General features: G+C 47.7%; 5 protein-coding genes across 7 annotated transcripts; all 5 read left to right on the top strand.

Moving 5' to 3' along the window:
- The first annotated feature begins 922 nt into the window (after positions 1-922).
- gpr37l1a (G protein-coupled receptor 37 like 1a) lies at positions 923-4,926 on the top strand. Its single transcript, XM_076171998.1, has 2 exons — positions 923-1,836; positions 2,406-4,926. The coding sequence occupies exons 1-2, from the start codon at positions 1,075-1,077 to the stop codon at positions 3,399-3,401; spliced, it is 1,758 nt and encodes a 585-aa protein (XP_076028113.1). The 5' UTR covers positions 923-1,074; the 3' UTR covers positions 3,402-4,926.
- A 1,873-nt stretch (positions 4,927-6,799) lies between these two features.
- On the top strand, positions 6,800-9,230 carry LOC143017265 (nuclear factor 7, brain-like). Its single transcript, XM_076171999.1, has one exon. It carries the CDS (start codon positions 7,268-7,270, stop codon positions 8,663-8,665), a length of 1,398 nt encoding a protein of 465 aa, XP_076028114.1. The 5' UTR covers positions 6,800-7,267; the 3' UTR covers positions 8,666-9,230.
- Positions 9,231-11,290: 2,060 nt separating this feature from the next.
- Positions 11,291-13,125, top strand: LOC143017268 (nuclear factor 7, brain-like). Its single transcript, XM_076172005.1, has 2 exons — positions 11,291-11,376; positions 11,455-13,125. Exon 2 carries the CDS (start codon positions 11,472-11,474, stop codon positions 12,879-12,881), a length of 1,410 nt encoding a protein of 469 aa, XP_076028120.1. The 5' UTR covers positions 11,291-11,376; positions 11,455-11,471; the 3' UTR covers positions 12,882-13,125.
- A 373-nt stretch (positions 13,126-13,498) lies between these two features.
- On the top strand, positions 13,499-16,768 carry LOC143017267 (nuclear factor 7, brain-like). Of its 3 annotated transcripts, none has more exons than XM_076172001.1 (3): positions 13,499-13,572; positions 13,743-13,901; positions 14,776-16,768. In XM_076172001.1, the coding sequence occupies exons 2-3, from the start codon at positions 13,829-13,831 to the stop codon at positions 16,200-16,202; spliced, it is 1,500 nt and encodes a 499-aa protein (XP_076028116.1). In that variant the 5' UTR covers positions 13,499-13,572; positions 13,743-13,828; the 3' UTR covers positions 16,203-16,768. The 3 variants fall into 3 exon arrangements, with proteins under 3 accessions (XP_076028116.1, XP_076028117.1, XP_076028118.1); XM_076172002.1 differs by lacking the exon at positions 13,499-13,572 and adding an exon at positions 13,991-14,383 and having other exon boundaries at positions 13,811-13,901; XM_076172003.1 differs by lacking the exon at positions 13,499-13,572 and adding an exon at positions 14,305-14,383 and having other exon boundaries at positions 13,819-13,901.
- A 498-nt stretch (positions 16,769-17,266) lies between these two features.
- LOC143017258 (complement C1q subcomponent subunit C-like) lies at positions 17,267-20,162 on the top strand. The gene is made up of 7 exons (XM_076171989.1): positions 17,267-17,389; positions 18,143-18,316; positions 18,476-18,652; positions 18,990-19,066; positions 19,293-19,412; positions 19,570-19,653; positions 19,764-20,162. The coding sequence occupies exons 2-7, from the start codon at positions 18,154-18,156 to the stop codon at positions 19,902-19,904; spliced, it is 762 nt and encodes a 253-aa protein (XP_076028104.1). The 5' UTR covers positions 17,267-17,389; positions 18,143-18,153; the 3' UTR covers positions 19,905-20,162.
- Positions 20,163-22,805: the final 2,643 nt, after the last annotated feature.

Below are 22,805 nucleotides of genomic sequence, written 5' to 3'. Positions count from 1 at the left end.
TAAATCATGCGTCACATGTTGCTTTAAAAAACATCAGATATGATATTTGAAGAGGGGATTTAATTTATTATATTATAATTTACATTTTTACATCTCTCTCTCTCTCTCTCTCTCTCTCTCTCTCTCTCTCTCTCTCTCAAATCATAACACAGATGTAAGTGATTGTTGTTGTTACACAGATGCTGCTGTAAAACTGTATGAAGTCAAAGAGAAGAGTAGAGTTTAAGGTCAGGTTCTGACCCTGACTGCCCCCTGTGGGTGAGACTGGGCAGTGCCACACACACACACCACTGTTGTGCTGCGAGTAACGGACCTGTTTGAGCAAAAACAGTGAAGGAAAAGTTTCTGTGTTTGATATGTGGTGAAGAAAAAGTAATTCTGATTCAAAGAATTACAAATCAAGCCGTGTTTCATTCCTCAAATGACGTGTTTGACTTATTTATTATTTACGTATTTACTTTTACTTTGAAAGCTTCATAAACTAAATGTAGGTCAGAGTTCAAACATAGCTCATTTTTTCTGTTTTTGACCTTCGAGTTCGCCGAAATATTTGATTTGTTTTCTATTATTAACGAGCACGGAGACAAAGATGATAAACAGCGACGCCGCGTGGCCACAGCTGTCCTCTGCAACGCTTAATGTGACACCGGCAAAAAGTCCTCAGGTGTTCAATGCTGCGAAGAGAAGAGAAGAGAAGAGAAGAGGAAGATAAAGAGACAAGAGGAAGAGAAGAGGAAGCTAAGAGAGAAACAGGGTTCGATTCCCGGTCAGGTCCTTTCTTGGTTCTAGTTTGCATCTTTCCTCCAAACACACTCAGCTCAGGTGTGAACGGGAGTGTGACTGACAGGCCGGTGACCTGTTCTCCAGGTGAACCCTGCGTCTCTGCTGGGACCTCAGAGGGGAAGAAGCTGTTTCACTGACTGTGTGTGTGTGTGTGTGTGTGTGTGTGTGTGTGTGTGTGTGTGTGTGTGTGTGTGTGTGTGTGTGTGTGTGTGTGTGTGTGTGTGTGTGTGTGTGTGTGTGTGCGCGCGCGCGCTTTTATTTGTCAACAGCCGTACCCAGCTTTATTTTGAAATGCGTGACCGGACGTGTGTCCCTGTCTGGTCTCTAGCTTGTCTCTGGACTAACGCCCCCCCCCCCCCCCCCCCCCCCCCCCGCTCTGATGCTGAGCTTCTCCATCAGAGCGCAGAGCGCAGCCTCGTCTCTCTTCTTCTTCTTCTCCTCCTGTTGAACTTTTCCCATGTTGACAGAATGGCGTGTTTTCTTGTCTTGTTGCTTCTCTTTCTGAGCTCCGTGGAGCTCCGTCACGTCCAGCCCGCGGGCGCAGAGGAGGGCCACTCCCGGGTGAGGGCTTCCCCGGACCGGGCGGACACTTTCAGGATTCCTGACGCCCACCTGCAGCGCTCCGCCCGGGGCGCCACAGACGAGGGCCCCAGGAAGAGAAACCAACAGCCGTCGAACGGTTACCGGCAGCCGCGGCCGCCCCAGCCGGACGGGTACCACACCACCCCCCGCAGCGACCCGTTCACTCCCTCCCGGGCGGCCGCGGGTAACGGGACGGGCTTGTTCCCGGTGACCGGCGGCTCGTCGTGGGCCTACCTGGTGCTGCTGCTGGCGCTGCTGCTGTTCGCCGCGGGCATCGTGGGGAACCTGGCGCTCATGTGCATCGTGTGGCACAGCTTCTACCTGAAGAACACCTGGAACAGCATCTTCGCCGGCTGGGCCTTCTGGGACTTCATCGTGCTCTTCTTCTGCCTCCCGGTCGTCGTCTTCCACGAGCTGACGTTAAAGCGGTTGCTAGGAGACGTGTCGTGTCGGCTCGTGCCTTACCTTGAGGTGAGCAACAAGTGTGACGTCACTAAAGTTTAAATGTGAGAGAATGAAGAGGAGATGTTTAGAGAAAGTCAGATATGAACAAAGGTCAAGAGTGTCGTGGGAAAAGTCCAAATGTGGAGAATTAAGTTGTAATATTTTGAGAAAAAGGCAGAAATGTTTAGAGGATAAAGACTTTTTTTTATGTTGCACTTTACTGAGGTATTAACTTGAAAGATTACAACTGAAGTCTCTGCTTCTTTTTATTTATATTTCCAACTCTATATTTGAACACACAAAGTAGGTCAGAGGCCAAAGGTCAGAGCAGAGTGCCACAACCCCAAAGCGTACTTAGATGGTTTATTGAACCGTGTGTTTAGTTCCCTGGAAATGTCAACTTTCCACAAAGCAAAGATCAGAAAATGTTAAGAAAAGTCCAATCCAAGTGTCATGAAATCTGTAAATATGTTAAACATAAACAAACTAAAATGAGGGAAGAGGAAGTGATGAACCAGCGTGAGGTCAACTTTAGGATTCCTTCAAATGTTCAAACAGACAGCAGAACATGTTGTAACCTTGCTCTCCACTTGCAGGTGACCTCTCAGGGCGTGGCAACATTCAGCCTGTGCGCTCTGAGCATCGACCGCTTCCACGTGGCCACCAGCCCCGGGCCGCTGCAGCCGCCCCAGGTGGAGCCCTGCCAGTCCATCCTGGCCAAGCTGTCCGTCATCTGGCTGGGCTCCATGGTCCTGGCTGCGCCCGAGCTGCTGCTGTGGCAGCTGGTCCAGGGAGCCGTCAGCCTGCCGGAGTCGCCCGCCGGCCACCGACAGGGTGGCTCGGCCGTGACGCCCTTTAGCGGCCCGTCTGAAGTGTTCCTGGCAGATATCTGTGTCCGCCAGCCGTCCCTGGACCTCCCAGAGAACATCTACTCCCTGGTGCTGACCTACCACGAGGCCCGCATGTGGTGGTTCTTCGGCTGCTACCTGTGTTTGCCGTTGCTCTTCATCTTGGCCTGCGACGTGGTGACGAGGCACGTGGTGGCCCAGCGTCTGCCGCAGAGTGCCGAGCGGCGCAAAGCGACGGGCAGATGCTCGCCCTCGTCTGTCACCTCCTCCTCCTCCGCAGGGAAGAAGAACCGCCACGTGAAGGAGCGGAGACTGCGCTCCACCGTGTTGGCGCTGACCGGCGTGTACGTGGCGTGCAGCTTGCCAGAGAGCATCTGTAACATCACGCTGGCGTACGTCCCCCTCCCCGTCCCCTCAGCTGCCCCCGCTCTCAGCCTCATCGGACAGTTCCTGATATTTGCCCGGTCCTCAGCCACGCCCGTGTTGCTGCTGTGCCTGTGCCGCTCGCTGGGCCAGGCCTTCATGGACTGCTGCTGTTGCTGTTGTGAAGAGTGCCTCCCCAACCCCACCTCCTCTTTATCCTCCTCTTCCTCCACGCCGGCTACACTCACCACTCCTTCCACTCTGTCCTCCCCCGTGTCTCCCTCTCTGTGCTCCCCCTCTCCCTGCTCTCTGAAGAAGGAGAAGGTAAAGATCGAACCTGAAGCCAGCGAGACCTCAGCAGCTATCGGGACCCCGTGCTGAGATCTGACATTTGACCTCCTCCAGTGGCCCTGGAGTTTGAAGGTCACGTTCAGTTTTAGGACCTCGCCTCCTCCTCCTCCTCCGACCTGATGGACATGTTTGATCGTGTTTGAGGACTCAAACCGATTGACCTCCACATCCAGTGTGAAATGATAATTACAATGAAAACAAATGTGTAGAAGAACACACAACAGTGAAGCAAAGCAGCTTTGGCTACAGAAATAATGAGGTCACTCGTGTAATAGTGACAAATATATTAAGTATAATCCAGTCAAACTAACACGAGGAAGAGGGTGAACCGGCTCACATCAGTGCAGAGAGAACGTTTACTTTCAAATTCAAGCAATAAGGTTAAACAAATGTGTCTTTAAAGGAGGAGGAGGAGCTAGAGGAGGAGGGGCCATAGGAGGAGTGGCTTTGATTGGTGGTTCACTGGTTTGAGCCGTGTCATATTTTAGTTTGTTCTCTGTCCTAAACGTGACAAACCAACACATGGGCGCCACCTGCTGAGTCTAACAGCAAACGGCCTCTTCTCCTGAAGCTCCACAGTCCAGGTGAGCTGGACTCAAAGGGGCAAAATGGGGAGGTTTGTTTTCACAAGGGCAGTTTGCTGGAGAAGTCAGCAGTTGGCTGATTTCTTTGTTTGTCACGTTTAGGACGGAGAACAAACAAAATTTGTAGGTTAAATCTACTTTTTCAGGTAGTTAGGTAGTTTGTTGAACGTTTACTGAAATATCTAAACATCTGAAGGCACCAGGTGAACCATTCAGTCCACACACACGCTTGGTATCTTTAGATCTACGGTCTGGACCAGCATCTGCAGAAGGTCTCCTACATGGTGGAGTCAGACCAGCTTGTGGTCATTTTAGTGTCGCTTCTGTCCAGATGGAAATGAGAAACCTCCAAAGGTGCCTAGACCTTAGTGGCCTGGACGTTAGAGCTCCGGACGTTATGGGCCGTAGACCTTAGCGGCCTTAGACCTCAGGGGCCTTAGACCTTAGCGGCCTTTGACCTTAGGGGCCTTAGACATTAGCGGCCTTAGACCTTAGCGGCATCTTTGACCTTAGGGGCCTTAGACCTTAGCGGCCTTAGACCTTAGTGGCTGTAGGCCACGCCCTTCTTGCTGAAACACTCTAGACTGTTGCAGTTTAGATTTGTACATTTTCACATTGACTGAATAAGTTTGGAAGTAGAATTTCACTAAAATCTGTGTGTGTGTGTGCGCGTGTGCAGAGTGTGTGTCTGTCTGAAAGTCCCTCTCACTTTCATCACAGCTGTTGTTGGAAAACACTTTGTGCTGCCAGTGTGTGTCTTTGTTGTTGTTGTGGTTATATTTGATTGGTTTGATATTTTTCTCTCTCATAGACGATGTTTGTTCATCTCAGTCCCTCATGATGAGACGTTTAGTCTAGACTCTTTGTCTGATACTTGTTTACTTGAGTCAAATTAAAGTAGTGTTTTCTTCGTGTAGAGCTTCTCCTCTGTGTTTTCTTCTCATACACAGTGTGTACTTGTGTACTCGTACTTGTGTACTAGGGTACTTATGTGGTTCCTCCAGTCGTCCTGGCTGCTCGTTGCTTGTGGGCTCTTTAGAGCCGACATACTTGTCCTCCCACATTGTCGTCCCTGAGCAAAGAAGAAGGCGGGAGGGGGGGGGTGCGCGCTGCAATAAGGCCGGCTTTGTGTCCCCCCCGCTCGCCCAGGAGAGAGACAGTGGAACAAAGCTGCTCTCCACCAAGGGAGCTGCCACGCTATGTGAGAGCCACCACCTCCCACCACACTGAGCAGAGAGAAGAAAGAGCCGTCTGCCTCAGCAGCCAGACTTCAGATGCCTTTCTGCTCCGTTGCCTGGACAGCTGGGGGAGGGGAGAGGGAGGGGGAGGGGGAGTGAGTCGGGACACTTTTCAAAACACCATCTTCGTCCACGCTTGCGTTGTCTCAGTCGCCCGTCCACGCTGCAACACTTGAACACATCGTTTTCCCTGAGGCTGGCCCTCACAGGGTTCAGTCTAAAATGGCTGCTGAGCTCGTCACAAGAACGCCACAAAACAGATAGATGCTTCACACGCCTCACACGCTTCACACGCTTAGAGCCACAGGTTCATGAGACTCCTGTGGGGGGAATTAGGGTTCTTAGCTGGTCAGCTTCTGCCAGCAGGAGACGCTGCTTTGATGTGATGAGGATCAATTAATGCTACAAATTTGTCTGTCTGTCTGTCTGTCTGTCTGTCTGTCTGTCTGTCTACTCAGCTGCCTTGGGAAACGTTTCTGTTAAACAAATACATTTAAATCATCTACAAATTGTTGACTTGAGACAGCAGAAAGGAAAAATACAGTCTGAGCTCATTCTGGCAGTCAGCATGGCATACAATACATGTGGAACATTCCTTACATCGTGATTTAGCAGAAAAAACTCAAACATAAACATGTATTAGTCTCATAATAACTCCAGATGAACTCTGGGGTTCATAGAGACGCCCGGGTGCAAGAACCACACAGAGTGTGTTTGTGTTTGCGTCACTCTCGGGACCACATGGTGAAGCGGAGGAAAGGTCCGCTCAGCATGGAGTCTCTTATTACAACATACAGTGTGTTAATTGTTTTTTTCCTTCTTCCACATCCAGCAGGCTCAGGAAATACATGAGCTCTGTCAGCACCGGACATCACCACGACAACAGCTCTCTGCTAGGCAGATACGCTAACAGTTTCCTGTCCACAAGCGGAGCTCTGTAGAGCTTCATGCTGGAGTCCTGTGGAGCTTCCCATCTGGGCAAAAGGTTCTGGATGCTTCCATTTCAACCACCACAGTTCAGTTTGTGTCCCAGTCATGTCAGCAAGACGCCGAGTGGTGGAACACGACCAGAAGCGGCAGTAGCCTGGCTGAGAGCCGTCGGCTGGCACAGAGGCTCCACACATCAATGAAGACCACTAATCAACTGTTGGGGTCCATTTCAATCCTCAACAAACAAACCCTGCTTTGATTCACAGCGTGTAAATTGGCTCAAGTGGAGCAGAAGAACCAACAACAACCGCGTGGTGCTTTCATCCAAATCTAAGCATTTAAATGGCCATGAATGAGTTTCACGTGGGAGCAGTAAACAAACAGCTCTCATGTTTGTACGGCTGCTCCAAACCGTTAGTGAGACCCGGATCAAAGCACACAGGAGCGAGCTGACCTGCAGGAACACGACCGGTCTGACAGCATTACACACGTTTGTCACCTCACTACATTCATTCTGACTGACGCAGCTCTTTGGTATGGAGGTCTGTGGAGGAGGAGGTGGAGGACGAGGGTGAGGAGCTTCCAGTGGAGGGCAGGGGAGATTTCATCCACTGGATCTGCAGGCACAGAATGCAAATCATGCTGTCGACATAATTTAAACTCATTATATTGAACTTTGGATAATAGAAAAGTTTTCTTAGTCCCGCCCTCCCCCCTCCTCCCTCAGTCATGCTGATGAGCTGTCGTCTGTCTTCACTCCTCCACAGCTGATCTGAATGTTCACTGATTCTGTTTCCCTCTTCTTCTGCTTCCTCCCCTCCGTTCAGGTTGGTTGTTGCTCCTTCCTGCTCTGACAGGTAACACTCACACACGGCTGGCTGATCTGATACACTTCTGCTCTCTGGATGACGACAGAGCTCCGCCCTCCAGCATGACTCATCTGACTCAACCCAGGAAACAGCAACACTTCTGTTCTCTCCACTGAGAGACAGACAACAAGAATCACCAGCAACCAAACCAAATAACTTCCAGAGAGAAGACAAAGAAAGGAGGAATACTGGGAATCCTGCTTCTGCAACCTGCTGCAATGATGCAACACAGTGAAGGTGAGGTGAAGGGTTAGAGAGGAGGAAGTGAAGACACAATGGCTTCCAGATCAGAGGAGGATCTCTGCTGTCCTGTCTGCCATCGGATATTTAAAGATCCTGTTGTCTTGTCATGTAGCCACAGCTTCTGTAAAGGATGTTTGGATGAGTGGTGGAGAAGAAGGCAAGTAGAGGAGTGTCCAGTGTGTCAGATATCTTCAACGAACAAATCACCTCTGAGCCTGGCCCTGAAGAACCTGTGTGAGTCCTTCTTACTGGAGAGAGATCAGAGAGCTTCAGCAGGACCTGAGCTTCTCTGTGGGCTGCACAGTGAGAAACTCAAGCTCTTCTGTTTGGACCATCAGCAGCCAGCGTGTGTCGTCTGTCGAGATTCAAGAACACACACAGACCACAGATTCAGACCCATCCATGAAGCTGCAGAGGAACACAGAGAGGAAGTCCAGGAATCCCTGAAACTCTTAAAAAATAAATTGAAGCTCTTTGAAGAAGTTAAAGGAAACTTTGATCAAACAGCAGAACACATCAAGGTCCAAGCCCGACACACAGAGAGGCAGATTAAGGAGGAGTTCAAAAAGCTTCACCTGTTTCTCCATGAGGAAGAGGAGACCAGGCTGGCTGCACTGAGGGAGGAAGAGGAGACGAAGAGTCAGCAGATGAAGGAGAAGCTGGAGGCTGTGAACAGAGAGGTCGCAGCCCTTTCAGACACAATCAGAGCCACAGAGGAGGAGCTGAGAGGTGAAGACGTCTCATTCCTGCTCACCTACAAGGCTGCAGTGAAGAGAGTCCAGCAGCGCCCCCTGCTGGAGGATCCACAGCTGCACTCAGGAGCTCTGATAGACGTGGCTGATCACCTGGGCAACCTGAGCTTCATCGTCTGGACCAAGATGGAGGAGATGATCTCCTACACTCCTGTGATTCTGGACCCAAACACTGCTGAACCAGAACTCATCCTGTCTGAAGATCTAACCAGTGTGAGACGTGGAGAGAAACAGAATGTTCCAGATAATCCAGAGAGGATCAACCTGTACAGCTCTGTGCTGGGCTCTGAGGGCTTCAAGTCAGGGACTCACAGCTGGGATGTGGAAGTTGGAGACAACTCAGGCTGGAGCCTCGGGGTGTTAGAAGAATCGGTGAAGAGGAAGAAACTAATCCGGTCTGGATTATGGTTGATGGAGTTCTTTGTTGATAAATACTATGCAGTCTCTGCATCAGACCACCTCACCTTCCTCTCAGTGAAGAAGAAGCTGCAGAGGGTCAGAGTTCATCTGGACTGGGAGGGAGGGACGCTGTCCTTCTCTGATCCTGATACTAACACACACATACACACCTTCACACACACCTTCACTGAGAGGCTGTTTCCATACACTGAGACTATGAGTGACCTCCCAGTGAAGATCCTACCAATGAAAGAGATGCAGATGTGTGTGGAAGGATAAAAGAAAGGAGTGTTTCTCCATCAGGTCTGCTCACATTCAGCCTGTCAGCAGGAGAAACAGTAAGGCTGTTTCTACTTCACCTCACTGTCTCACTCTCACTTGTTTGGTTCCCTCATCAGTTTCGTATCTTCAGTTGCAGTGGTTGCTGAGCTCAGGAAGCCAAACTCAGAACGGATCTGCACTGAAAACCTTTATTGTTTTAATCATTTGGATTTGATTGTGTGTCCTATTGCTTTTTATTATTATTCAGCCGCTTCATTCACGTTTGTTCATCGGTTTAATTTGAATCTTTTTGAATTATATTTTTGTTTTGTTGTTTTTGTTTAATACATTTTTTTTAAACCATTTTAGTGTTTTATTGTCTTTTTTATATTCACTTTTTTTATTGTGTTATGTTTTTTTAATTCTTTATTTTATTGGTTTATCTCTACGTGCATTAGTCTCAATGGTTGCCATGGTGAATAATTTCCTTTTTCCTTTTTTTGCAAAGCTTTATTGTGCCTTAAATTGATTCTTGTCTTTGTATTTTAAGTGCTGTATAAATAAAGTTTATGTTACGCCACAGGCCATGCCCCCTATGTGTGTCCCTTTCGTGTTATGTTTGCTATTTAGGAGTTGTGGTTTCTCGCCTGTGACTGGCTCCTCCTCCTCCGTTTCTGCCTGAGGATCCTGATTGGTGTGACAGCTGGTCCCGCCCTTCAATCCCAAAGCTCCACCCACGTGGTGCCTGAAGCTGTAGGTTTGTCTTTTGTGTGATTGCTATGGCACTTGTTTGTTATCAGAGTGGGTTTAGTGATTTAATACACAGATGTTGTGCACAAAGGGATTGTTTGGATGTTAAACCGCATTAGGGAACAGTTTCAGGTATTTTTGGTTTTGAGAATTTCGTTAAGGTTAACCTGTGAGATTTTATTTTTGTTGTCCCTGGGTGGCATCCAGGAAGGGGTTCCACCTGGGGACTCTATAGTTCTACTGGGGGACATCCACTCTACATGTGTTTTGTGGACTTGAAAATGGCTTTCAAGTAGGTCGGCTGGGGATCCTGAGGGGGGTAGTAGTATGGGGTACCAGGGCCATTGTACAAGCCATCTGGTCCTTGTAAAACCAACGTGAGACCTGTGTCCGTGTTCCCGGGACAAAGTCAAACACGTTTTCAGTGGGTGTTGGACTCTGCCACCGGTCCTGTTTGTGACATTCATGGACAGGATCTCAAGGTGCAGCCGAGGTAAGGAGAGTGTCCGGGCTGGGAACCTCAGAATTGCTTTTCTGCCTTTTGCAGATGAGGTGGTCCTATTGACCTCATCAGACCGTGACCTTCAGCACACACTGGGATGGTTTGCAGCCATGTGTGAAGCGGCCGGGCAGAGAGCCAGTACCCCCAAGTCTGAGGCCATGGTTCTCTGCCGGAAAACAGTGGATTGCCCCCTCTGGGTTGAGAGTGAGTTGCTTCCCAATCAAAGAGTTGTACTCAGGGTCTTTTTCACGAGTGGAGGTAAAATAGAGCAGGAGATGGTCACGTGGACCCGTGCAACATCAGCAGTAATGCAGACGTCGTACTGGACTGTCGTGGTGAAGAGGTAGCCAATAGGTCTACGTTCCAGTCTTTGCCTAGGGTCATGAGATTACATTACATTACATTACGATCATTTGGCAGGCGCTTTTATCCAAAGCGACTTACATTACATTATATTACCACCCTTCGCAGAGGGGGGAGCAATTGAGGGTTCGGTGCCTTGCTCAGGGGCACCTCGGCAGGGACTCGAACCGGCAACCCTCCGGTTCTTAAGCGGAAGCTCTACCCACTCTACCCACTCGACTACTGCCTCCTGAGATTAGGGTAGTGCCTGAAAGAGTAAGATTGTGGGGGCAAGTGGCCAAAATGACTTTGTTCTGCTGGGTGGCTGGGTTCAGCCTTAAGATAGAGTGAGGAGCGCAGACATCCAGAGGGAGCTTGGAGCAAAGGCGCTGCTCCTTTGCATCAAAAGGAGCCAGTTGAGGTTGTTCGGGTATCTGATTAGGATGCCTACTCGCCGCCTTCCTTGGGAGCTTTTCAGGTACGTCTTACTGGGAGGAGACCCAAGGTAAACCTAGAACTTGCTGGAGGAATGATAGATCTCATCTAGCCTGGGACACCTCAGGATCAGGAGGAGGAACTGGAAAGCGCTGTAGGGGAAAGGAACGTGGAGTACCCTGCTTAGCCACCTGCCACTGCAACACCATGACTCCATTTGGTCTTTGCCATTTTCTTGTCTTTTGTGTGAGTGTGTGTGTGTTTTGGGGTTGGGCTGTAGGACTTCCTGTTCCCGTCAATAACCTGTTACATGACATAGACATAATTGGAGGAGTGCTGAGCCTTGGCAGAGGTATGACCGTGAATGCCACCTGTGGTTTTGTGTATAATTACTAATGTGTATATCAGGAAGTGAAGCCTGCTGGACTGAGCTGACTCGTTTAACAGCTTCTTAGACTGAATCACTTCACAAAGATATGGGAACAATGTAAAACCTCTTGGGTATGAAAGTCGCCTCTGCTACTTACCAGTCAAAGCATTTCGCAGAAATGTTGGGATGAAGCTCAACCTGATTTACCTGGGGTGAACCAGGAAACGCTCGATAGTGAGTCTTCTTCACAGAGAGAGAGAAGAGGACAGATACAGGAGGGAACACTGGAATTACTGGGAATTCTGGAACTTCAACCTCCACACACAGAATGTAAGTTTTACAAAACATGCAAGTTGACGTTTGTTGAGTTTTTCTGGTTGGGACATTTTCTCTCTGCTGTATTTTCAGCTTCACTCAGAGACCAGATGGCTTTCAGATCAGATGAGGATCTCTGCTGTCCTGTCTGCCATGAGATCTTTAAAGATCCTGTTCTCCTCTCATGTAGCCACAGCTTCTGTAAAGCCTGTGTGCAGAGATGGTGGAGAGAGAGAAAAACACCTGAGTGTCCAGTCTGTAAGGAAAGACCTTTACAGAGTGATCCACCTCGTAACCTCGCCCTAAAGAACCTGTGTGAGTCCTTCTTACTGGAGAGAGATCAGAGAGCTTCAGCAGGACCTGAGCTTCTCTGTGGGCTGCACAGTGAGAAACTCAAGCTCTTCTGTCTGGACCATCAGCAGCCAGTGTGTGTCGTCTGTCGAGATTCAAGAACACACACAGACCACAGATTCAGACCCATCCATGAAGCTGCAGAGGAACACAGAGAGGAAGTCCAGGAATCCTTGAAACCCTTAGTGGAGAAGCTGAAGATCTTTGAAGAAGTTAAAGAAAACTTTGATCAAACAGCAGAACACATCAAGGTCCAGGCCCGACACACAGAGAGGCAGATTAAGGAGGAGTTCAAGAAGCTTCACCTGTTTCTCCATGAGGAAGAGGAGACCAGGCTGGCTGCACTGAGGGAGGAAGAGGAGCAGAAAAGTCAGCAAATAAAGGAGAAGCTGGAGGCTGTGAACAGAGAGGTCGCAGCCCTTTCAGACACGATCAGAGCCACAGAGGAGGAGCTGAGAGGTGAAGACGTCTCATTCCTGCTCACCTACAAGGCTGCAGTGAAGAGAGTCCAGCAGCGCCCCCTGCTGGAGGATCCACAGCTGCACTCAGGAGCTCTGATAGACGTGGCTGATCACCTGGGCAACCTGAGCTTCATCGTCTGGACCAAGATGGAGGAGATGATCTCCTACACTCCTGTGATTCTGGACCCAAACACTGCTGAACCAGAACTCATCCTGTCTGAAGATCTAACCAGTGTGAGATGTGGAGAGAAACAGAATGTTCCAGATAATCCAGAGAGGATCAACCTGTACAGCTCTGTGCTGGGCTCTGAGGGCTTCAAGTCAGGGACTCACAGCTGGGATGTGGAAGTTGGAGACAACTCAGGCTGGAAACTGGGAATGTTAGAAGAATCAGTGAAGAGGAAGAAACTAATCCGGTCTGGATTATGGTTGATGGAGTTTTGGGGTGGCAAATATTCTTCAGTCTCTCCATCAGACCCACATAGGGTTCTCTCATTGAAGAAGAAGCTGCAGAGGGTCAGAGTTCATCTGGACTGGGACGGAGGGACGCTGTCATTCTCTGATCCTGATACTGACACACACATACACACCTTCACACACACCTTCACTAAGAGGCTGTTTCCATACACTGAGACCATGAGTGACCTCCCAGTGAAGATCCTACCAATGAAAGTCTCTATAACAGCAATAGAGCTCAGTTACAGATGAAGAACACGATGATTTAACACAATGTTGTTACATCTTATGTCAAAGTCTGAGATCTTATTTTAAATTGGTCCTTGATGTAATGCTGTAATGTAATTTAGGTCTGATGAACTAAATCAAATGTATCTTATGACTACTACTACTACTACTACTTATTGACTTGAACTAAAACTTTATTACTACTATTTTAACTTTAGTCAATCCTTTCCTGTAAATCTAATAAAGAATGGATGCTTAAGGACACAGACAGAGAGGTGTTGTAGGCTGGATCAGGCTCACAGTGCTTCAAAGAGCAATGTTAGGTTGATTGGTGTGTTGGCGTATGTGAATAAAGAGGCACAGAGGTGTGTAACCATGTGGGACGGCTCACCTGGCCTGGCTTGGGTCAGAGTTTAAGTCATTGGATACAGATCAGCCCTTAGTTTGCACAGATCTCTCTCTAGACAAACAAAGCCAGGTCAACACCGGGGCACATCTGCAGACTTAATGATCCATCCTCTGGAGACCCAGCACACATCTCCCCCTCCTGACAACACTGTAGCAAATACCCGACTTATAAGAACTTATCTTCTGCCTGCTGCCTTGGGTAGACGTCCACCAAAGCCCCGGCCTCATGACGAGCACCGAGGCAGGGGCAGCAGAGAGTGGAGAGACCAAAGCCGTGACCAACGAGAACTCTCAAAGGATCTTACAGGTAAGAGTGAACTTCTGTCATTTTGCAAATAATGAACATGTCCACCAACATAATGTTACTGCTGTGATTGGCGAAACATCCATCCCTCCATCCATCTATCCATCGCTCCCTCCCTCCCTCCCTTCCTCCCTCCCTCCCTCCCTCCCTCCCTCCCTCCATTATCCCCTCAGGGTGGCAGGGGTGCAGGGTCCACTCTGGTCTCCAGTCTTTCATTTCCATAAACCTGTTGGAATGAAAGACTCGTGGGTTGGACACAATGCCAGGAGAGAAGAGTGAGGAAGAAGAAATGAACACAAGGAAGAGGATTTCAGAAGGAAGAAGAATCACAAGTAACAAGTCTAAGTTTAATAGTTCATGGACATTAGGAGTAGTTTGTGTCTTTGGGTTTATGTTTGATAAGGGCCTTGTCCTCCTGCAGAGCAATCAGGAGCCAAAGAGGAAGTAGATTTTGTCATTAACAAGTCTGACATTACAGTTGTACCTTTGTTAGTTTGATGACATCACAGGTCTTAATTTAAGTAGCTTTAGAGTTTGACTTTGTAACTTTGTGTTTTCTAATGAATCAGCTTGATGAAGGTGAGTTCTGGTCCTGTGCTTGTTTGCTGTGACGCTCTGAAGAAACCACAGGAGCTTCTGCTCCAGACTCTCAAGCTTAGTGATGTCATCCAACTAACAACCTTACAACAATGATGTCACACTTGACTGAATCAGCTCATCTTTGGCTCTTACAAGTGTGTGTCCATGTTGGAGGCCTGAGAGGGGACAGGAGGGAAGAAGACCGGGCTTCACTCTGCTGCTGCCTCAACACATTGTGAGTTACAGGAAAACACCAAGGGACGGAAATTGCCGGAACTTTAGAGTCGAATGTCAAACTTAGCATCTGTGGGCTTCATTGATAAACCTTTCATAGGAATGGATTCAATCTTCCTGAGTCTACACAACTAAGATGCAACATTTCTGTGTCTTTGTTCAAATAAGATGACAAACATCTAACACAGGCAGGTGATCTTCTCATTTAAGAGGGCAGGTCTGCATCAGAGATGATGTCATTAGGTGTGATGTGTTTGTCATGACTGGGACATGGATTTGTCTTATTTTGTCCACGTGTCTTCAGATACACAATCATGTACAGAAACATAATGAAATATTGATGAAGGAGACTTAAGGTTCTCATTGTTTTAATGTTCTGACTTCTGCTTTCAGTTTCACTCAGAGTCCAAATGGCTTCCAGATCAGATGATGATCTCTGCTGTCCTGTCTGCCATGAGATCTTTAAAGATCCTGTTCTCCTCTCATGTAGCCACAGCTTCTGTAAAGCCTGTCTGCAGAGATGGTGGAGAGACAAACCAATGCCTCAGTGTCCAGTCTGTAAGAAAAGACCTTTACAGAGTGATCCACCTCTGAACCTGGCTCTAAAGAACCTGTGTGAGTCCTTCTTACTGGAGAAAGATCAGAGAGCTTCAGCAGGACCTGAGCTTCTCTGCAAGCTGCACAGTGAGAAACTCAAGCTCTTCTGTCTGGACCATCAGCAGCCAGCGTGTGTCGTCTGTCGAGATTCAAGAACACACACAGACCACAGATTCAGACCCATCCATGAAGCTGCAGAGGAACACAGAGAGGAAGTCCAGGATTCCCTGAAACCCTTAGTGGAGAAACTGAAGATCTTTGAAGAAGTTAAAGAAAACTTTGATCAAACAGCAGAACACATCAAGGTCCAGGCCCGACACACAGAGAGGCAGATTAAGGAGGAGTTCAGGAAGCTTCACCTGTTTCTCCGTGGGGAAGAGGAAACCAGGCTGGCTGCACTGAGAGAGGAAGAGGAACAGAAGAGTCAGAAGATGAAGGAGAAGCTGGAGGCTGTGAGCAGAGAGATCGCAGCCCTTTCAGACACAATCAGAGCCACAGAGGAGGAGCTGAGAGGTGAAGATGTCTCATTCCTGCTCACCTACAAGGCTGCAGTGAAGAGAGTCCAGCAGCGCCCCCTGCTGGAGGATCCACAGCTGCACTCAGGAACTCTGATAGACGTGGCTGAACACCTGGGCAACCTGAGCTTCATCGTCTGGACCAAGATGGAGGAGATGATCTCCTACACTCCTGTGATTCTGGACCCAAACACTGCTTATCAGAAACTCATCCTGTCTGAAGATCTAAGCATTGTGAGACGTGGAGACAAAAAGAAGCTTCCAGATAATCCAGAGAGGATCAACCTGTACAGCTCTGTGCTGGGCTCTGAGGGCTTCAAGTCAGGGACTCACAGCTGGGATGTGGAAGTTGGAGACAACTCAGGCTGGAGCCTCGGGGTGTTAGAAGAATCAGCGAAGAGGAAAGGAGGCAAACTGTCTGGATTATGGAGGATTGGGTTCTGTTCTGATAAATACACGACACGCTGCCCATCAGACCCTCGCATTGTCCTGTCAGTGGAAGAGAAGCTGCAGAGGGTCAGAGTTCATCTGGACTGGGACGAAGGGAAGCTGTCCTTCTCTGATCCTGATACCGACACACACATACACACCTTCACACACCTTTTCACTGAGCGACTGTTTCCATTTGTAGGAACAGTGAAGGAACTCCCACTGATGATTTTACCAAAGAAAGTGTGTGTAAGAGTGGAGGAGCTCAGACACGCATGAAGAACATGTTTACATCATGTCAGATCTGCCCTGAGGGAGGCGTCAGACCCACAGATGCTTCTGAGCGCCAACACCATCAGAAAACTGGGACCACTTTTAATAACCTCATTTTAAGATCAAATGTTCTGAGATAAAAGGAGTGGAATTTAAGTTTTGAAGCTGAAGTGATGTTTGTATTCAACGCAAGGTGTCGCTGTAGCTCCGCCCATTCATCATCTTCAGCAGTTGCACTTATGAACATGATGACACACACACACACACACACACACACACACACACACACACACACACACACACACACACACACACAGAGCCTTACTTTGCCAGACTGACAAAGCTCCGCCCCTGACACGATTGACAGAACAGGAAACTCTTTGGTTGTCATCAAGGAGTCACACTGGATGCATTCCATTTCATGTGCATGCATCGTTGAAGGCTTGCATGGTTCTTATTCAGCCCGACTGTCTCATTGATCCACACACACACACACACACACACACACACACACACACGCACACACACACACACACAGGCCCACAACAACGTTTACACTTTGTTCATTTTAAAGAACAGTCAGCCCGACTGTCTCATTGATCCACACACACACACACACACACACACACACACACACACACGCACACACACACACACACAGGCCCACAACAACGTTAACACTTTGTTCATTTTAAAGAACAGTCAGCCCGACTGTCTCATTGATCCACACACACACACACACACACACACACACACACACGCACACACACACACACAGGCCCACAACAACGTTTACACTTTGTTCATTTTAAAGAACATGGAAGCATTTTCATATTTTAAAATGCATTCTGATAATTTTTATCAGTGATATTTACAGTATTAGTCAAAAGTGTAAAATGTCCTCCTCATATTCAAGCTTCTCTGCGTGTGTGTGTGTTTGTGTGTGTGTTTTGTGTCTCTGCTGCTGAATCTGCATCTACGTCCCAAAGCTCCTTAACTGGAAGGCAGACCAGAGTTTCATTTCCTGACTCATTCTTTATTGTGTGTGTGTGTGTGTGTGTGTGTGTGTGTGTGTGTGTGTGTGTGCGTGTGTGTGCGTGTGTGTGCGCGGTCAGAAGTCTGATCTGACATAAAAAGAGGAAACCTTTCCTTCTGCATCTCGGCTCCAAATCACTGCTGGAGGAAACTTGTTGGTGAGTGAGAAACGTGTCCATGTTTGTTAAAATGCTCATAAGTGAATCAGTGCTGCTGGTTCTGCTGCTGGTTCTGCTGCTGGTTCTGCTGCTGGTTCTGCTGCTGGTTCTGCTGCTGGTTCTGCTCCACATGCTTCTGTTCTTCCATTAGTGTCTCATTTTCCTGGTGGACCGCCTGGTCAACGTGTCGGTCAATGACTCGCCTTTTTCATTTAACTCTTGTTCTGAATATTGTGATGTTTTTATTGTTATGTAATTATTGTTAGTATGTTTTTGACGCCTGAAGTTGCCTCAGGTTGCCTCAGGTTGCCTCAGTGTGCTGGAGGAACATCGGGCTCTTTGTTCTCTTACAAGCTTTATGTGCTAGTAGATTTTATAAAGTTTTACAATTCATTATATTTACCCAAATTGTTTCCCAAACTGATGAAGAGATATTTGTGGAAATTGTTATGAAAAATTGATTAATAGAAAATAATGACCTTAGAATGAAGAATAATGGAAAATAAATACAAAAATAACGACAAACTGCGATCAATGAGAGAATAAGATGAACACACAGAAGTATGAATGCAAATCAAACAGATAAAAGGATTTATAAATGTATCATTTACTGTCTTTATAGAATCTTATTGACATCTTGACACATTTGTAAATGTCTGCTTATGTTTGTAGTTTCATGATTTAACGTGTGTGTTAATCTTTCCTCTCTCTTTTGATTGATCTTCTTCCAATAATATGAAACATTGAATGGAGGCTTTGTGATCATGGGACGTTCTTATTGGCTGATGCTTCTGGTGGGCGTGGCTTGGCTCCTGCCCCCTGGCCAATGTGACGTAAACTGCAGAGGGACGGACGGACAACCGGGAGTGCCAGGACATCCCGGCAGAGAGGGATTGGCGGGTGTGAAAGGAGAGAAAGGAGAGCCAGGTGACGGAGCACACACTCTGTCACAGCATCACAATTCAGGCATTCTGCAAAAATCTTGACTGCCATTCAGTCCGTCACCATGGCGATCCATCTGTGTGTGTGTGTGTGTGTGTGTGTGTGTGTGTATGTGACTGAACACTCTCATCCCTCTTATGTCAGCCCTGTTGCCTAGAGGTCCGGTGGATGACGTTGCTGTCATGTGGCTGAAGGGCAACATGGGCAACCAGGGGGCCCAGGGTCCCACCGGGCCCAAAGGCTTCCATGGAGAAGTGGGTACGCCGGGTCCGCCTGGACTGACGGGTCAGCCTGGCCCTGAAAGAATGGGCATCGGCCAAGGTAATCACATGACCTCTGACCTCTGACGCTACACAGGGAGGGGAGGTCCTTTAGTTCTCATCAGGTTTTGTACTTCACTGTGCTCTGTTGGTTAATTTGTGAATCCAGATGTTGCCTCCAGTGTAAAATGATCTCAGCCTTGTTTTAGCTCAGCGGTGTCACACTGGAGCTTCAGCTGACTGACAGCTGACTGACCTGAGCTCACAGGACTGCTGACATCAAACAAAACTCAAACTGCATCCAAATCTCTTTAAACCTGCAGGTTTGGTCAAAGTTTCCAATTCAATTATTTAATTCCAAGTGTGTGTGTGTGTGTGTGTGTGTGTGTGTGTTCCAGGTCATGAGTCCTCTCAGCAGACTCAGTCAGCTTTCTCTGTGATCAGGACGTCCAACACATATCCAGCCTTCAATCAGGTTCTCTCTCTCTCTCTCTCTCTCTCTCACTCTCACTCTCACTCTCTATCTCTCACTCTCTCTCTCTCTCACTCTCTCTCTCTCTCACTCTCTCTCTCTCTCACTCTCACTCTCTATCTCTCTCTCTCTCTCTCTCTCTCTCTCTCTCTCTTAGGACTTATCCATTACTTACTTGTTGCTTATTCCCGCGTGTATGTGTGTGTGTGTGTGTGTGTGTGTTTGTCAGGTGGTCACCTTCCAGTCAGCCATAGTGAACAAACCGTCACAGGACTTCAACATTCAGACAGGTTACTTCACCTGCAGGGTGCCCGGGGTTTATTACTTTGTCTTCCACTCCGTTTCCAAGGTAACAAGTGTGTTTAAGTCAGATGATCTGTTATTGAATGATCAGTCCCAAAGAACCAGAGGTCTCCTTGTCCCCTCTGTTTGCTCTGGCTGCTCTCACATCTGTGTGTGTGTGTGTGTGTGTGTGTGTGTGTGTGTGTGTGTGTGTGTGTGTGTAGGTCAGCATGTGTCTGCAAATTGCCAGCGACGCTTTACAGGAGAAGCTTGGATTCTGCAAAGACAAGTCGTCTCAGTTCGATCAGGTGAGACAGACGTGTCTCAGATGTTCCTTCAGGCAGAGAGCAGCACTTTGACTTCTCTAATCTGGAGTGTGTTGTAGCTTGGTCTCAGCCTGTGTGTGTGTGTGTCTCAGGTGCTGTCCGGCGGCGTGGTCTTACAGCTGGTGGCCGGTCAGAAGGTTTGGCTGGAGTCCTTCAAGGACCAACAGGCAGCGTCTGTAACTAGAGACACCGCAGACAAACAGATCATCTTCAACGGCTTCCTGCTCTTCTAGAATCCTGATAGAAGGATCAACATCTAAACACGTCCTCTGTCCTTAGTGAGGGCTCAGCGTTCTGTATGTGCTTCTGAAGCTACGTGATGCTAACTATACATGATGTCTCCTTCAGTCCAGCTCTAAGGTTCATGGTCAGCTGTGACTCTGGATGCTGCCTGTGTTTGGTTGTGTTGTGTTGTGTTGCATTGTGTTGTGTTGTGTTGTGTTGCTCATACTGCTGCTGGATTAAAGTCTGAATGCAGGATTTATACTGGAGTATTTTGTCAGTGTGGTTTTTCAGAGATTCTCTCACGATGGGAAGAAGAACAAACGGAGGAGCAACAACATTTCAAGCCCAAAACAGGCAAAATGAGCTGCAGCGTCTACATCAGGGGTGTCAAAGTAAAATACACAGAGGGCCATAAAACTACATTTGCTACAAGTCGAGGGCCGGACTGGTTCAATGTTTATTAAAACATATTGAAATGATTGCACATAGCCTATTGAACCAAGACCTCACACAGTGTATATTATTGAATCATTTAATGAATCAAGCAATATTTTCTTATGGCTCTGTCAGTAATGTCAACAGAAACATTTTTCAACAGGCAAACAGCAACCAAGTAAATTTCCTTCAAAAACAAAATATGTTCCTTAACAAGATAACAAGATAACAAGATAAATGCAGAAATGAAATTGCATGCATTATGAACCCAAAATGCATTATTGTACTGCTCTATGATCCTCACCAATCACTGCTTTCAAATAGTAAAATGAGAAAATAGTAACAAATGTAAACATTTAACTGAATTAAAAACTGAAAATACGTTAACGCTCTGTGATGCTCACTTGTCTGAGGCTGAGCCTGAAACTTGGTGGTGTTTCATCTTTTGTACAATTTCATCAATGTTTGGGGTCAGGCTCTGAGTTGAGGAAATCCTCAGGATTGAATGAAGGTGTTCATCAGTAAGCCGGCTCCTATGTGATGTTTTGTTAAGCTTCATCAAAGGGAACAGTTGTTCACACAGGTATGTGCTGCCAAACATAGAGAGCGTCTGAGCCGCTTGGATGCGCAGCTGGGGCATAGTGTCGGGGATGAAACATGCAAACTCAGCAGCGCCCACTCTCTCATATTTTTCCTTCAGTGCGTCATCACACTGGAGCTCAATCAACTCCATTTGTAGGTTTGGTGGTGCGCTTTCCATGTCAACTGCAAAAGGATTGCTGAGCAGTTCAAACCTGCTTTTTTGGGCTTCAAAGTCAGCAAATCGGCGTCGATAGTCGGCGGCAAGTACGCTGAGTTTATCAGCAAACTGTGCACTCGGGAAAACAGCGGTTGAGAGCTTCTCTTTCATGGTCTGGCAGCTCGGAAAGTGGCTCAAGTTTTCTTTCCGCATCTGCGTCTCCCACAGACTCTTGAGTTTAAACGCTTGAGTTTAAACGCCCTCACTGTACTGAACATGTCAGAGATGATGCGCCCCCGTCCCTGCAGCTGCAGGTTCATTACATTAAGATGGCTCGTGATGTCGCACAGAAACGCTTTCGCTCGCGGTGCATTGTGGGGAATGTAGTGTTACGCTGGTGCGTGCAAAACACCAGCGGGCAGCCGCGGGCCGGTTCTAATAGTAAATAAATATCATCCCGGGGGCCATAGATAATTCATTTGCGGGCCGGATCTGGCCCGCGGGCCTTGAGTTTGACATATGTGTGTTACACGTTCACACACAGAACCACAGCAAACTCCTCTTAAGCGCAAACTTAATTGGCAAATAAAGTGATTCTGATTCTGATTCTGATTCTGATAAGACTGTCCACTGAGTGCAAATGGGAGGGATAGGAAGGGGGGTAGTTACTGTCCTTACTGTCCTCCAAACAGGTCTTAGTGTAAAAGTAAAGCTATTATTCCTTCTCAGCTTAAATAATTCAGTTGAAAGAAGACAAAGATGTATAATGACTCAATGTAAAGAAGAGAAGAAGTGAACCAAAGAAGTAAACACGACATCATGGTCATGACAAGAAGAAGAAGCTCCAGCAGTGTGAGGAGGTTGAGGAGGTCCCAGGCTTCAGGCTCAGATCTGAGGGGCAGAAGCTCCGTGGGTGTGGACGTCTGCAGGTTCTCCTTTTGGTGAATCATCACTTCCAAGGAGGTTTCGTTGGAATTTCATGACTCAGACCAAAAAACGAACAAAACAAACAGAAAAAAAAATCATCTGAGGTCAACTGGGCCCAAAATAAAAGATCCAGAGAAGGAGAAGGAGAAGGAGAAGGAGAAGAGCAGAAGTGTCAAGGTTTCACTTCTGTTAATCCTCACATGTTCAAACTATTGAACTTTATGAAGGTCAAATATCTAAATGACTCACACCTCCACCAAGGCCAAACCAGGACAACCCAAACCCAATAATCAATAGATGTAGACCACATATGTCAAACTCAAGGCCCGCGGGCCAGATCCGGCCCGCAAATGAATTATCTATGGCCCCCGGGATGATATTTAATTACTATTAGAACCGGCCCGCTGGTGTTTTGCACGCACCAGCGTAACACTACATTCCCCACAATGCACCGCGAGTGAAAGCGTTTCTGTGCGACATCACGAGCCATCTTAATGTAATGAACCTGCAGCTGCAGGGACGGGGGAGCATCATCTCTGACATGTTCAGTACAGTGAGGGCGTTTAAACTCAAGCGTTTAAACTCAAGAGTCTGTGGGAGACGCAGATGCGGAAAGAAAACTTGAGCCACTTTCCGAGCTGCCAGACCATGAAAGAGAAGCTCTCAACCGCTGTTTTCCCGAGTGCACAGTTTGCTGATAAACTCAGCGTACTTGCCGCCGACTATCAACGCCGATTTGCTGACTTTGAAGCCCAAAAAAGCAGGTTTGAACTGCTCAGCAATCCTTTTGCAGTTGACATGGAAAGCG

The sequence above is a fragment of the Genypterus blacodes genome, unplaced genomic scaffold (genome assembly GCF_046128005.1).
Source record: "Genypterus blacodes isolate CSIRO-AG114 ecotype Tasmania unplaced genomic scaffold, CSIRO-AGI_Gbla_v1 ptg000278l_1, whole genome shotgun sequence".
In the NCBI taxonomy this organism is placed as follows: Eukaryota; Metazoa; Chordata; class Actinopteri; order Ophidiiformes; family Ophidiidae; genus Genypterus; species Genypterus blacodes.
Note: the sequence above shows the minus strand (reverse complement) of the source record. Positions and strands in the feature narration are given on the sequence as shown.

Excerpts from the sequence above, each read along its gene's own strand:
- gpr37l1a (XM_076171998.1), top strand. The coding sequence starts at position 1,075 with ATGCGTGACCGGACGTGTGTCCCTGTCTGGTCTCTAGCTTGTCTCTGG. Across the intron at positions 1,837-2,405 it reads GGCTCGTGCCTTACCTTGAG|GTGACCTCTCAGGGCGTGGC; the intron begins GTGAGCAACAAG and ends CTCCACTTGCAG.
- LOC143017265 (XM_076171999.1), top strand. The coding sequence starts at position 7,268 with ATGGCTTCCAGATCAGAGGAGGATCTCTGCTGTCCTGTCTGCCATCGG.
- LOC143017268 (XM_076172005.1), top strand. The coding sequence starts at position 11,472 with ATGGCTTTCAGATCAGATGAGGATCTCTGCTGTCCTGTCTGCCATGAG.
- LOC143017267 (XM_076172001.1), top strand. The coding sequence starts at position 13,829 with ATGCCAGGAGAGAAGAGTGAGGAAGAAGAAATGAACACAAGGAAGAGG. Across the intron at positions 13,902-14,775 it reads AGAAGGAAGAAGAATCACAA|TTTCACTCAGAGTCCAAATG; the intron begins GTAACAAGTCTA and ends TTCTGCTTTCAG.
- LOC143017258 (XM_076171989.1), top strand. The coding sequence starts at position 18,154 with ATGGGACGTTCTTATTGGCTGATGCTTCTGGTGGGCGTGGCTTGGCTC. Across the intron at positions 18,317-18,475 it reads AGGAGAGAAAGGAGAGCCAG|CCCTGTTGCCTAGAGGTCCG; the intron begins GTGACGGAGCAC and ends CTCTTATGTCAG. Across the intron at positions 19,654-19,763 it reads AGTCGTCTCAGTTCGATCAG|GTGCTGTCCGGCGGCGTGGT; the intron begins GTGAGACAGACG and ends TGTGTGTCTCAG.